We start from the raw sequence: 14,435 nt of genomic DNA, 5'->3' as shown, positions 1-14,435 counted from the left end.
CTCCTCCACCCAGGGCAAAGCCCTTTGTAGAACTTTTCCCTAAGAAGCATGACCCTGTTTAGCTTCTCAAGCCGAAGAAAAGCTTTAAAGCTGTTTGACAATCACAGCAAGCAAGAAGGAGGAAGGGCTGGTGTGGGATACTGTTCATTTATCAAGTGAGTGAGTTCCAGGCTCCTTGAATGAGAACATCAATCAGTCTGTGGTGCTGGGGATTCATCAGCTGCCTGACTGGGGCTGCTGAACCTCTTACTACCAAATAGAAGAGAGGAAAAGGGTCCTTGCCTTCCACGGTCACTTAATGGGCTTCAGGACAGGGCCACTATCTTACTGAGAAGAGAGAAGGGGACAAAAAGCAAATGGGTGGTCACGGAGATGGGACTGGGGTCACATCAGCATTCCCACTCAGAACCAGTCATACAGCACAATTATCCCACCCGATAAAGGATCAGTATGCTAAAACAAGCCACCTTCTCTCTGCTGCAGGGTTATTAAACAAATGTTAAACTTTTCTAAAGCTTCCTTCTCGGCACTGTGTTCCAGTCCCAGACTGTTGCTCAATGAAGCAAGGAGGTAGAAGATTGAAACTACAGCTCCTGGATTTTGGCCAGAATTTTACTATAGTTGTGTAAATACATATATACATACACATATGTATGCAAACTGAAAACAACCCAGACTCAAAAGGTTTTGCTATGTCTAGCAAATGAAATATTCCCTTAAGCCATAGGTGCATAATGAAATTGGTACTCTTGACAGCTTACCTAAGAATAGGGAAAAACAACAAGACTATCAAGTTTCCTGAACATCAGCAGAGAGTTCCCAGGTTCCCTAGCCTCGGGAAGATACCTGTGAGATTTTGGAGTTATCAATATGAAGAGGCAATGCAGCTAAAAGAGTATACTTGTAGAATAAAGCTTAACAAATAGGGATGTAAGGAAGTTGGGCATTAGGATGTTGGGTGCTCATAGTAGAGAAAATTCAACCACACGACACAGTCCTTTCCAAACTATGTTCCTATGTCAGCATACTTACAGTTAGCTAATACTAAAATTACATTTTCAAACCTGATATATTATGTTTGAGTTATCAATTCACGACAACACCAAGCTTCACTTTAGTATTAGCAATGTTCTGACTTCTTTCTGCATTAAAATGTCCCACAAGTTTTTCCTTAAATTCTGAACACTTTGATAAACAGGATGTATAAACCTTCATGTAATAATGCAATTTCCAGCGATTTGCTTTCCAGAATTAAGACAATATGTTTTTGTACTATTTTATGAGTAGTCTGAGAGGAAATGGAACACAAAGTCTTCCCTTTGTTTCCATTCATCCGCGTAGTTCTGGGAAAGGATTATCTCCATATTCTTTCTATCATTTGCAAAGGGGTTGGCTAATGCACTTTGGCTAATACTCATTTCACGAACAGCTCTAAGAGAATGTATTTAGCTGACTTGGACACATGGTGAACTCATTTTAATATAAGTTGCATCAAATTCAGCACATAGCAATTACAGACTATTATAGAACTGTGGCCAACACTGGCTCCTTAAGTGAGCCTGCACAGGTCACATGTTGGATCCTTCTGCATTCCCAAATAAAATATTGTTATTAGACAGTACTCAAAATGAAAAACCCTCAGCCTAGAATTGGCAATGAATTTTATATTCAGGAATGCCAGAAGCAATTAAAAAGAAATTGAGCCCTGTTCTAGGCGGAACTGTTGCTTCATTTGTAGTCACTGGCAGCTCTCCAACAACATGCTTGGAATCTTATTAGTCAGGGTGGCCACTATTTCTTCACTGTTAAGGAGCCCAAAGGCCCAAGGTGCTGATCAGACCTTCCTCCCAGACACTCATCAGACCTGTATGGATTTCAGCAGCTGGACCTAAGTCTGAGTAGTGTACAGTGCTGTCTCCTGCTTTCGCATCTCTGACATTTCCCTGGACATGCCTTCCTGGTAGTCCTCCACAGCACCTCACGTTTCAGTGGCCCTGAGTTCCCAGAATTAGAACAGACTTCCAAAACACTTTGGAAAGTGTCATTAAGCACCCTGTTTTTGCAGTCCCACCCTTGACAATTCACAGCGTAACATCCTCAGGACATACGGTGTATATGTTGCTCTGCAAAGATTTCATCAGACATACCCTAATTTCAGACACCATAAATTATATGCGGTTCTAAACAAAGCAGTAAACACCCAAATTAATCCCTTTCCTCTAAATTGACTCTCCTATCGGATTTGCTTAGGCGTCTTGAGTGTGTGCAGTTTCTACATCTCCACTTTCTCTTTGCAAATATAGCTTATTCGTAAGAGCATGAATTTATTTCTCCTTCAGCCTCCTCCTAGTTAGCTTGCTTTGACCCTCAGTATTCCCACAGTCATAAAAGGGCAAAACAAAATCCAACAAAAATGCAACCATTTTCTTTGAAAATACTAGCTCTTGATTCCTTCTGGCCTCAAGGCTCCCCAGTCTTTTCAAACTGCTGCCCTGTTATCCATGTTCCTTTTTTCTTCTGTTTGGGGGGCTTTGTAATTTCAAACCCTAGTTTTCAGTAGAAAAACTGTATTTCTAAGCTTTGGCTCAACTCAGTGTCCTTAGACATTTTCAGTTGAATGGAAATTATTTGTAGCTAATGACACCTTATTCTCTAGGCTGAAAGGGATGTTAAGGTATACACATATTATATTTTATCCTCATTGATAATACATGGTTAACTCTACATTTACTAAGTAATTCCACAATTTGAGCAACCTACTTGTAACTTAATGCATAGAAAGGTTCTTCTCTCAAATTACTGCGATAAACTATTATCAGAAAGTGGAGAGGATTATTTTTTATGGATAGCTGAAATGGACCAGTAGAATAACTAGCAATGATGGTGCATTATCTTTAGAAGAATAATTCATTAAAAAGGCAGCAGGATTGTTATCTTTCAGTGGAATGAAAAGCTTCCCATTTCAGAAAACTTTAACACATTTTTAATGTAAAATTATTTTCATTTCAGGCTCAGTATAAATTAAAAAAACAAACAAACAAACAAAAGAATTTTGGAGTATTTGCACTTCATTTCTGAAGCCACACGCAAAAAGAACTTAATTCTATGCACAACTACTTGCCTTCTTTATACCCCTTTCTACCTCTCCAAACATCCAAGTGAAGGCTTACAGCATAACCCGCAGATCAATAGGTTTCATTTGGGACAAATGTACTCCATAGGAGTAGAGTCTTGCAAACACATGGAAGTTGTTTTTCTTTTGTATAATGGGTGCTTCAGCTCAGGTGTGTCCGTGGGCTGCAACCGCTCCAGCGCAGCCCTGAACGACAGGCAATCTTTAAAATAGTTCCAAGGCTACTACGGACTCTGTAGTTCAAAAGCAACGCTCTCCTGTGGGGAATCAAAAAGTGGCCAATGCAGCTCTGGAAATTTTGAGAATGCGTTCACTGATGAAATGCTCTTCTGACTCCCAAATTAATTAACTACCTCATTTTCATTTCCTAGGTTGATTAAAAGAATCTTTGCTGCAGATCTCACCTTGAAGCGGTGAAGGCACGGATAATTAGCTCTGCAGCCACAACGAGTGGACACAAATTGTACTTGGAGTGAATGCTGTGAAAGAAAATAGTCACACAGCATCCAGCAGCGGACTGGGATACAAAATTGTTCACAGATGAAGAACGAACACTAGAAGAGCAGATGCGTCCTCTCCAATGAGACAGCAAGTACAATACTTATAGTTTAACAGAGGCTTTCTCTAACCTACAGACTTTCAGCACATCTTTGTCTGCCACGAGTGCCAGCCAGCTAATGGTCTTGTCCCGGAGGACTAACTGGGATGAAGGAGACAAAGAACAGGGAATGTGATAGCCAGTGTCTTCTCATTAATGCCCTGGTGGCCCTGCGGAGACCGTTAGCAGGGGAAGAACTTCCAAACCAGCACATAGACAAGCCCTCAGCAGTTCAAGCTGCTTAAGCTAATTTATCATGATAATTAAGTACAGGTGATCCAGTTGTATTTTATCTTAATTGCTCACAGGACTGGAATCCTCTTCTACAGAGACAGCTCTGGGAGGGAGCTTGAGTGTGTTTTAGTCCGACCTGAGGCTATTAAACAGGTACCTTTTAGTTATATGTTTTGGCAAGCCTGGCTTTATTTTCCTGTGTGTGAATAATGATATTACTGATGGTCATTATATCCAGTGTCAGAGCCACAGCGTGTAACTCCTATGCTCTATTAGCATTGGAGTCATGCCAAGGCCCACCGGAGTTGAGTTTTAACCATTCGGGTGGGCAGCTAACACCACTTGCTGTGAACGGAGTCAAAATAGAAGTAGTTATTCCCTGGCAACCCTTATGCAGCTTCTTACAGCTGAATTCAAATAGAGAACAAGTTAGATTCAAAGTTAATCTGGAAAGGCAGAATTACACTTCTCGGATAGAATCATTTGTAACTGATTACAATTACAAAGTTATTTAAATGATCTTGTCCGTGATAAATTTCAGATTGCAGGCTAATTTGGTACCCCATATTGATGACACCTCTATAAATTCTGCAATGACATGCAATTTACATTGAAGTCCCAGGAGATAGCTATAAAGACTAGTCAAATATCAGCAATTAGCCAAAGCAGTATATCAGGTAAACAGAAATTCTGTTCTTGTGTAGTTATTTCTTAAGGCTAAATACTGAAGTCTTTGTAAACCTGCAATGTCCATCGATCACAGAATTATATAAGCATAGGCATTTAAGGGTGGGAACATTTCTACCCTCTGGGAAACATTAACACGGTCAAGACATAAGCCAGCCTCATTCATATAAACCTGGTTTCAAATGTACTTTAAGCCTTACCAATATAAAAGAAAATAAGATTTCACAGTATTTGAAAAAGGGTAGTTCTAGGAAAGCTTATATAATTAAGAACATTTTGTGATATGTTTATACAACTTGACTGCATATGAAGATGTCCTGATATTTTTATTACATAACATCAGCACAAATTCAGTCTTTATGGTCAATGACACACTCACCTCCCCAGTGCTCATCACACACTGTGAACAAGGTGGTTTTATTGGCTAATCCTGGGAACACACTGCTGCACTCCATAACAATAGCCTGAGGAATCATTATGATGCAGGACACAATCCAGATAATTATAATGCTGTTCCTTGCTCGCTTGGCTGTGCTTTTAAACATCAAAGGGTGACAAATTGCATACCATCGATCCAAAGCAATGCAGCTAAGTGTTAGTACAGACACAGAGACTGAAACTGTCTAAAGAAAAGGAAACATTATGTAAATGTAAATGTAATTTTTTCAGAGCTTTAAAAATTATTTATTGTAAGGTTTTTTCCAGAGTTTTAAATTCTTTTTCTGTTTTCAACACAGTTAGCTCTTTATCTGCAATTATTAAATAGAAATTATTCCCAGGAAAAGACTCCCTTTAAAATCACTTCTTATGGAATTACAACAGATATCCTCATCTGCTGTAGTCCCACTAGATTCAACAGGAAAATTCACAGATTAGGGTGCTACCCAAACTGAGTAGGTACAGCAGGGTCAGATTCTGAAAGAGTAAATGTATGCAACTTAGAATTTGCAAAATTTTATCTAAAAAATTACTTTGAAAACATTAGACAACAAATTAGATCTTTTTTAGTTTGTGGAACGATTTTGTTTGTTCATTTTCTATGTTATATTTGGATACCATTTTGCCTTTTCAGTTTTCACAGGAACAATGGAAATTCAGGGTCTCATAAAAAAACCCAAACGATCAGCTTAAGGCAGACGAAGTCATTTTACCTTCTATTCAGCACAGGAGATAACCTATTACTTTGGTTTTATTCTTTCACTTTACAATAGGTCATCATTTCACTTTCTCTTTGGATTTTCTTCCACTAGAATGGTGGCTTTGAAACAAGTTTCGTGATTTTGATTCTTTTGAGTAGATGACACAATGTGGCTCTTCAGCCATATGGGTATCTGCTCAAAATATAAATTGTGCTGAGGCACATAGCTGATCACCTGCATACAGTCAGAGTTCTGCTTAATTCTTTGGATTTATAATAACTGAAAGGCCAGGAACTTGTCATTCTAGTATGCCCAGTCAGTTAATCTAACCAGCTATTCTAGAAAAGGTATTTGTCAATAATTTTGAGGCAAATGATCTCATAACTAATTAACTCCACCAGTAAATGAGTGGTGGCAATTATTGCTTAAGGCAGACAATCTGAACAGCTCCCAGTGAACCCGGATACTTTGACTATTTCTAAAGAATGCAACGTAAGCCATGAAACACATATGAAAGCCTAGATTCCCTTCAGAAGTTTGGATTCTTTTTCCTGGACACTTGTATAGATGTTTAAGTCCACACACATGGAGCATAAATTACTGTAATTCTATTTACAGACATTTTTATTTTTTTTATATCCCTTCTGAATTATTAAAAAAAATCACAAAAAGTGGAGAGCACCAGCCAAATGTTCCAGAAAGTGTATTGCCCAAGTCTAACAATCAGATGGACCAAGAACAATATTTATTAAGCATAAACATAGTCACAAGTGGAACATTCCTTTATTCCTCAGCATGTACCCTGAGATACCTACTTCAGTAGCAGGGATAGACTTCCATCAGATTATCACTATTAGGAAGATGCTATTGTTCTTTCTCTTTTTTCATAACATGGGTCATGTGTACACAAACACAGTAAAATAATACCTGTAAGTAGGGAATCACTTTGCAGAGGGGCTGCCCAAAGAACCACGTTTCTGTGATGTCCACTACTAAAGTTGCTGGAAGACAAGTAATTGTAACCAGAATGTCAGCCAGAGAAAGATTCACTATGAAATAGTTGGTAACTGTCCGCATGTGATGGTTCTTCCACACTGCAATGCAAACTGAATTTGGAAAGACAAGTTAGTGAGATGGAAGTGACTTAGGGAATGCTTCAACAGGAAAACACTTAGCTTTGGAGAGTTAAAGAAATGTTTGTGTCCTTTTTTAACACAGAATATTTGAATATGTAGTTCAGTGTAAGAACCTTGTGTTTTCTTTTAGAGTGGAAACAAGAGGCTACATGTAGAGAGAATCTTAGTACGCAAAGAATAATTTTCCACAGACCACAGCATGGGAAATAATCTGATATATAAAGCAGCTTATTTTCCTGCTAGTTTATCTTCACTAACTATTCGCACAACTTTCTTCATGTCTATTTTAATCCACTGGCTCTAGTCTATGGCAATACACATCTCCATTTGTAAAAGTTTATCTTTTTCTTATGATAGCATGATGCTTAATTCAAATTGCTACCACACAGAATCTTGTAAACTGTACCAAGACAACAATCACTTTATAAAATATTTTGCTGGGCATAATATATCTATTGCATCTGCAGAAAATCTGTAACAGTTGTCTGGGTAACTGTGATTTGAGGTAAATAAATAAAGATAATTTTTTTGCAGTATTAAGTGCTACCCATTTTAAATGTGGTATATTTTTGATGATGATTACTGTGATTGAAAGCAGCATGTAGCAGACACTTGACAATATGTGCCCTTCAAGCTTGTTTTATATCTTTTCTTTTCCCTCTTTCAATTTGAAAGGCTTTTAGAAATGAGGGAAATAAGTCCTTTAACATGGTTGCACTAAATTCATAAGCTAATACATTAAGACTGCCAAAACTGAGTGTGAGAAACTGGCCTAAAAATAAGATTTTTAATAACTTTGGAAGTAAAACCCTAAGAGATTGTAGCAATCAATAGCTTTTGAATGTTTTAGATTCAGTCACCAAAAGCTCTTTAAAAACTGATGCCCAAAATTTTCCAGAAACACCACAATACTTCTTGTAAGAAAACAGTACACCTCATTGTACATCAAAGGTTCTTCTCCTGTAAACAACAATTCATCCATCACGCAAATCCAGGTGAAGATTCAAAGTCTCCTTAATCTGTCAGGATATAGCACTATGCTTAATTTAGATATATTAAACAGATCACAGAATGTTAAAGAATAGAGTTAGAAGAGTCCTCAAGAGGTTGTCCAAATCTAAAATGGAATTGGCTAGAGTTAAGCCATTCTCTTATTAAACTAGCTAAAACAGCTGGAAAAAAATACACAGACCTTAAGGCACATAAGCTCTTGAGATAAGATGCTTCTTTAGATCCTAAGAAGGATGGTGTGCCTGAAAGCTTGTGATCATCTTCCAGCTGCATGAGTTGATCTAATAAAATATATTTACTTCATTCCACAAATCTTGTCTTGTTTAAGTCTTTAGACCAACACTACCACTAAGCCTTTGTTGGCAAGTTTACATTTTAAAATCTGTTACATTTGAAGATACCATGAATGTGTTGCAGTGTTTAACTATCTTCCTTATTGAAAAAACAAACAAAAAAATCCTGTAGTGTCTATCTACTTTTCTTTTGCTGCTATTTGTATCACTTTTTTTCCCTGCACACAGGCAGGAATGAAGATTTTTTCCCTGCAGCAATGCTTCACATACATAAAGACTGTTGTTACATTGTTCCTCAGTTTTCTTTTCAGACTGTACAACTTCAGAATTCTTTTACTCCCAGTGATTTTTAGAACCTCTGCAAGCATCCTTGTTGCTGTTCTCTGGACACTCTTCAGACTGGATTGCATCTTTGTGGTCAGAGTGCAGTGCCCAAAATGAGCAGAATAGTCATTCGAGTCCTTACTAGAGCTATATCAGGAGCTGAGATTAGAGCACTTCTTTGTGAGAGCTATGTTTAGACATTATGGGGTAATTTAGGACAAAGAGAGAGGCAGAGGCTAGGTGGCCTTCAGTTTCTCTAACAGAAGGTAATTTTATCAAGTACCTTTTTAGGATACAGGCTTCCAAGTCATATCTAAAACCCCTGTTGTGCCACAATAGATGTTCTTATAACATGTTGCAGACATGGTTCCAGATTCTATAGCTTGTATAAATTTAATCTTTGCTATGTATCTACCATGCTCTTGTAAATGCAAGTGAAAACCCCTCTGCAAAACTCTTCACTGTTGTTGTACGGGTTTTGGAGAAAATCTCCACAGTATCCATTTCTTCTATTGTTTTCTTCCTAAATACAGAATTTCAGGTTCTCTTAGCTGTGCCTGAAAGGCAAGGCTTATAAATGGAAAGCTTGAAGGAAACAACATATAAATTGTATTTTCTTCCCATTTGGGTGATTTAAGTTACTTACTAAAGTAATTATTTTTATAGCATTGCATGATAATTACAACATAACTATCCAGAGTTTTATCATTGTCACTTGGTGCATGGGATTGCTACAGTTTTAATTTACAGTCTGACAATGCAGAGGCAGCATGTAACAGGTAATACATTGCTGCCCCTCTGGAATGTTGTTCACAGTTGGAAATGCAAAGCTGGAGAAAAAGATTGCAAACACCATTTCACTTACAATGATGCTAACACTCTGCGCTTTATACTTACGGCTTGTTCTTTGTCTTGAGTGCAATTCATACTGAAAGTATTATCCTGTCTTGTACTCAGCAAAAGTTAATATAAAGTGGCAACGTTTTTCTGTACTTTTTGTTTCTTTTATCAATAGGCAAAAGTTAAATAAAATGTTGTTTTCAAAGTTCAGAGTTTGGATACTTTGTACTCGTGCTATGGTTTCGACCGTCCTACATTCTACCCGATACAGACAGGTGCATTGTTTTCAGCAAAGGATGTCAGTGCCTAAAGGTGCCAGGTTTAAGCAGATATATATGCTCTTTGGCAAGGCCTATTCTCATTCCCGTGTTGACCTGTTTGGGGAAAGCACCTGAACATAAACATTATTTCTGGTAAAAAAATCTGTAAGTTAATGAACGTGAGGTCAATCTCATCGGCAGCAAACTGTATCAGATATCAGTTCACAGCATTTTGCATGTTGTGTTTAAAGCTTTCTATCGGTATGAGCAAATGAAACCTCATGATAGCCCAGAGAGCTAAGAAAATAATCACCATTTTCATCCTTGATGCAAAGAAAGCAAAGTGCCAAACAGAAGTTGCTAAAGGCCATACAGTAAATCGGACACAGAATAAGAAACTTGGACTTTTAATTGCCAGCTCTATACTAAGCCTTCCAGATCACGCTGGCTTAACATGAATGGAATTTAGATGAACTCCAGTACCTGCTATTCCTCAGAGAAATATAAAAGACTATGCCCCTTGCTACTCAGGGAGTAGCAGTACGCAGGAAAGCCGATGCACGGAAAGTAGCTCTGAATTCCTTTGAATTCTACTCTATGGGGGCAAGAAGCACCTGAAAGGTGGAAAAAAATAATAATTTACAAGCATAGAAATGCAAGGTAATTTGTTACTGTAGATTTCTCTGCTTATGCTTGTGTTTCCCCTTTCGGCCTCATCCATTCTTTGCGGCATAGACCATTTTCCATTCTTTGTACGGCACATAGCACAAGAACATCCTAATTAGCATGTTTACATACTACCATAATAATGAAATATCCCAGAAACTTATTCCATGAATGTATACCAAAAATGACTTTGTGTAAAGAAGTCTCTGAAGAGAAAGTATTTTAAAAACAAGGCAGCTTTTTCGCCCACTGGTTGCCCTCTGCAAGTTGTAGGACTGTTTTCAACCTGCATAAGCATTGGTAATGTTTTCTTTCAGTGCAAGGCTAAACTGAGCTGTGAGGCTTTGCTACAAATTATTTGAATAGGACAGAATGGTATAAATGACAGTTAGTTCAATGTATTCCTTCCAGACTCAATGTCATTCTGAGTCTATGACAGTACAAGGTTATTCAGTAGTCTTGGACAACAGCTTCATTGGTATACCAGTGATTTAGCAGATCTTAGAGAAAGATGCTCTAGCCTGTGTTCAACTATTATTTTATAGGTGTGCAAAATAGTTTGACTGTGCCGCTGAACATATTATAACTAGTTAAGCATCAGAAAGAAAGAATTTTGTATACTCTCCACTCTCACTCCTTTAAAACGCATTTTCATGTCAGGTGGTTCTATAGAGAAGTGGAGGCACTGAGCTCCTGCATAAACCCTAAAGAAAAATGCTGGAGAAAGGAAAGTCCATGGAGTGGGAAATGCCATCTGCCTACCCAGAGTGAAATAGCAGAGAGCTGGGGCTTTCCGCTCAGCTTGGAGAAGGGAAGCAAGGATGAGCAAGGTAGTAAAGTTTTTCAGCTGGGAGTGTATTTTACCAAAAAGTACTCCAAAATCATAAACTAGGAGATGAGGGCAGCACCAGCCTTCCTAAAAAACTTGGGAGACACCACAGAGTTAACAGGGTGTCTGTTTAGGTAGGGCACAATGTAGTGGCCCAAACTGAGCTCTTCAGACCTCTGCTCAAAATCTATGAAATAGTAAAAATAGCTCTGACTAAAACCTCGATTTCACATTATGTGCCTATCTTTTATGCAACCTTTGATGTTCCCAGCTATAAATAGGAGTGAGGAAGAAAGTAGGAAGAATGGTATTAACCCAGGCACTGAAGAAGACAGGATCAGAACTTTAAAAAAAAAAAAGTGGGAGAGAAATGTGTAAGAAAGGAAACTGAGAAATGTGCTCCTACTGTGCATGATTTTCCTAATTACCTGCCCAGTGCATTTTATTATTTTCTGTATTGTAGTTTTTATTTTATAAAAAGTTTCAAAGCTACAGTCAGTAACTTTGCAGCAAATGAAAACATGCTTTCACAAAGAGCAGCTCTTTTTCTAATGGTTATTAATTAATCCAACTCTCATAACTCCTTCATCTCACTGCTGATGCTTTCATTTTTTTTTCTGCCAGAATCGAGAGAAGACTTTTAAGCAAAACAATTGCTGTTCCCATCTCTGCCACACAGTGTCAGTGAAGGCTTGGAAACTAGCTTGGGTTGCCAGGCTCACACTGTTTGAAAAACTTGCGGAGGTTTTTCCCCAAACGAGGACAGTTCTGCCAAAACGAAGCTCGTTTCAGACCCCATCCTCCCAACATGCACCATCTCCCTCCCCCCAAAAAAGTCTCACAGGCAAGTCCCAGGAAGGACTAAACATAACAAATTCAAATCAAATTTAAGACAGCTGCTATTAGAAGTCAATCAAGAAAGCTTCATATACCTCATTATATTCCTGAAGAAAAAAACTCTCTCAAATATGACTGTAGGGTGAGATTGGTATTTTTCATGCACAAATTTAATCCCTGTTGGCTCAGTGTCCTGGGGCATTTTAATTAGAGGCTGTAATGCTATCTATTCGATTAGCACAGCTCATTGTATCTCAGGCTGAATATGAAAACAATACAAAGGCTCCAGCTGGTAGAAAATGCAGCTGCTTGCCTCCTGGAAGATTTATGTTGTCTTGAGCATATTAAACATGGTGCTGCAGTCCTTCTGCCGGCGGACTGCTGGTTCAGCTGTCAATTTGTTTTTCACATGTCAACCCTAAATCATTTCCCTAACTACTCTAGCAGTCTTGTCAACCTCTTATACAATGGGTCATCTTCCAGTGTGACTTCTTGGCCAAAATAGAAACATAATTTTCATAACCAGCAATACCTGACATTTCCTTATATAAAAGAATGACACTACCTCTTACTTCATTTTTGGTGAATAATAAATCCCAGATGGATGTCAACAAAGAATTACCATTTTTCATACTAAACTTCAATGATTTTATTTTGCTTTGATAATTCAGTATCACAATTGTTTGACTACAATACCCTAATATCGCCATCCAGCAGTCATTTGGAAGTGATGCTGTGATTATAAGCACTGGTCATCAACATCTCCAAATGCATGAGGCAGAAAGCTTCTAAAGAGCTTTACTCCACAACATTTTACACTCAAACACTGATAAAAAAATGTGTTAAATAGATTTGAGTTACACATTACTTACTCTCTACCTCCTACCTCCCCCCCCCCCCAAAAAAAAAAAAATTGTTTCCACCCGGCAATGAATTGGTTCTTCATGTGGCATTCTCCCTCTTGGCCTTCTTTGGTGATGCCACGACCTATTGCAAATCAAGGTCTGGGTGGTGGGGTGTCCAGCAACACAATCATGTTGAAAAGAAGGCTGAGTAGATAAGCTACCAAATGGGATTCTGGAGAGCTAGAGCCCCTGTGGAAACACTAAATCAATGTGTACTGTTGGAAGGAAAAACGCTGTCATTGAAACTACTTTCATTATGAACAATTCCTGATTGAGGATTCTTCTGCTTTTACTTAAGAGTCTAAAAATTAGATGCCTAAGACTAAGCTTATTTTATTTGTTTTAGGAAGGCTTTCCACTAGTCTTTCAATAACTTTATTTATGATCTTGAGTAAGGGGTGAGAAGCACTTTAACTAAATTGCAGAGTATATTTAATTAGGGGTTTTTGAAACCAGCAGTGAGAACAAAAGATCTAAAACAAAGCGATCTCTTGTGTGAATAGGAAGATGATACCTACTTCTTACGCTGTCCATCTCTTATCCACTATTAAGCTATAAACTCACACATTACTTCATTTTTTACATAACTAATCTTATCTGAAAAAAGGAGTCCAACATAAGACCAGGTTTATGTTGAAAAAGTAATAGAAAGAATGACACAAAGAAAAGACACTTTTTGTATGGTATTTATTATAAAGGAAATAATGAAAAAACTCCTACAGCTGGTATGCCCAGCAGATAAGAACTGTCCTTGAATATGTGATGCGACAGCTGAAAAGACGGACAATATTCTGGGCTGCACACACAAAGGAATTACATAGCCTACCAGTGCTCCTCATCAACAGGACACACTAGATGTGTCAACAGATTTGAACAAAAGCATGGAAGCATGACAAAAAAAGTAGGTGTTAGGTCATGCTCCCTATATATCAAACATAAACAAGTATATGTGTGTAGATTCCATCACTTTTTTCTAGTAAAACTCTAGGAGAAATACTGAAACTGTAAGAAATATAGCTGTGTAACACTGAACATAAGAAATCTTAAAGTATTTTGTTGAATATCAGCTTCACTGAAATGTACTAATGGGGAACTGTCTCCCACAAAAGACAGTAAGAGTCTACAGAAATAAAACAGATATACAGCAATTAGTTTGCTTGTAGCAATATATTTTCTGAGATTTTTTCTAGCTGCCAAGTGCTCTGTTGTATTCAGGCTTTTAAAGGGACTTATGAGTTGGGGGGTGTGGGTTACTCATGTTCTCCAACCCACTTCTGTATTTTTTTCTACTGCCTCATTATTAAGGTGCTAGAGAAGAATAGAAGAACTAAATTCTACTTGCTGGAAGCTTATCTCTACAGATTACAATTAGGAGTAATAGCACAACCATCTAATTGGCACAGGATTCATTTTCTCAGTCACATTACATAACCTTAGACAATTAAAAATCTTATGGAAATGGGAGTTATTACCAGAAGATGAGCTATGCTATAAAACAGACTGCCAAAACCACCAGGCTTGGTCAGCTCTGGAAGATGTGAAA

The 14,435-nt window shown here is 37.9% G+C and overlaps 1 protein-coding gene across 1 annotated transcript in view; it reads right to left on the bottom strand.

Moving 5' to 3' along the window:
• The window catches only part of HCRTR2 (hypocretin receptor 2), a 35,575-nt gene that overhangs the window by 12,321 nt on the left and 8,819 nt on the right, over positions 1-14,435 (bottom strand). The window contains exons 2-3 of the mRNA XM_075049882.1: positions 6,719-6,897; positions 5,032-5,275 (exon numbers count right to left, since the gene is read on the bottom strand). Coding sequence (XP_074905983.1) covers positions 5,032-5,275; positions 6,719-6,897 — 423 coding nt within the window. The remainder of the gene's footprint in view (positions 1-5,031; positions 5,276-6,718; positions 6,898-14,435) is intronic.

The sequence above is a fragment of the Buteo buteo genome, chromosome 17 (genome assembly GCF_964188355.1).
Source record: "Buteo buteo chromosome 17, bButBut1.hap1.1, whole genome shotgun sequence".
Lineage (NCBI taxonomy): Eukaryota > Metazoa > Chordata > Aves > Accipitriformes > Accipitridae > Buteo > Buteo buteo.
This window is presented reverse-complemented; position numbering and strand designations above follow the sequence as displayed.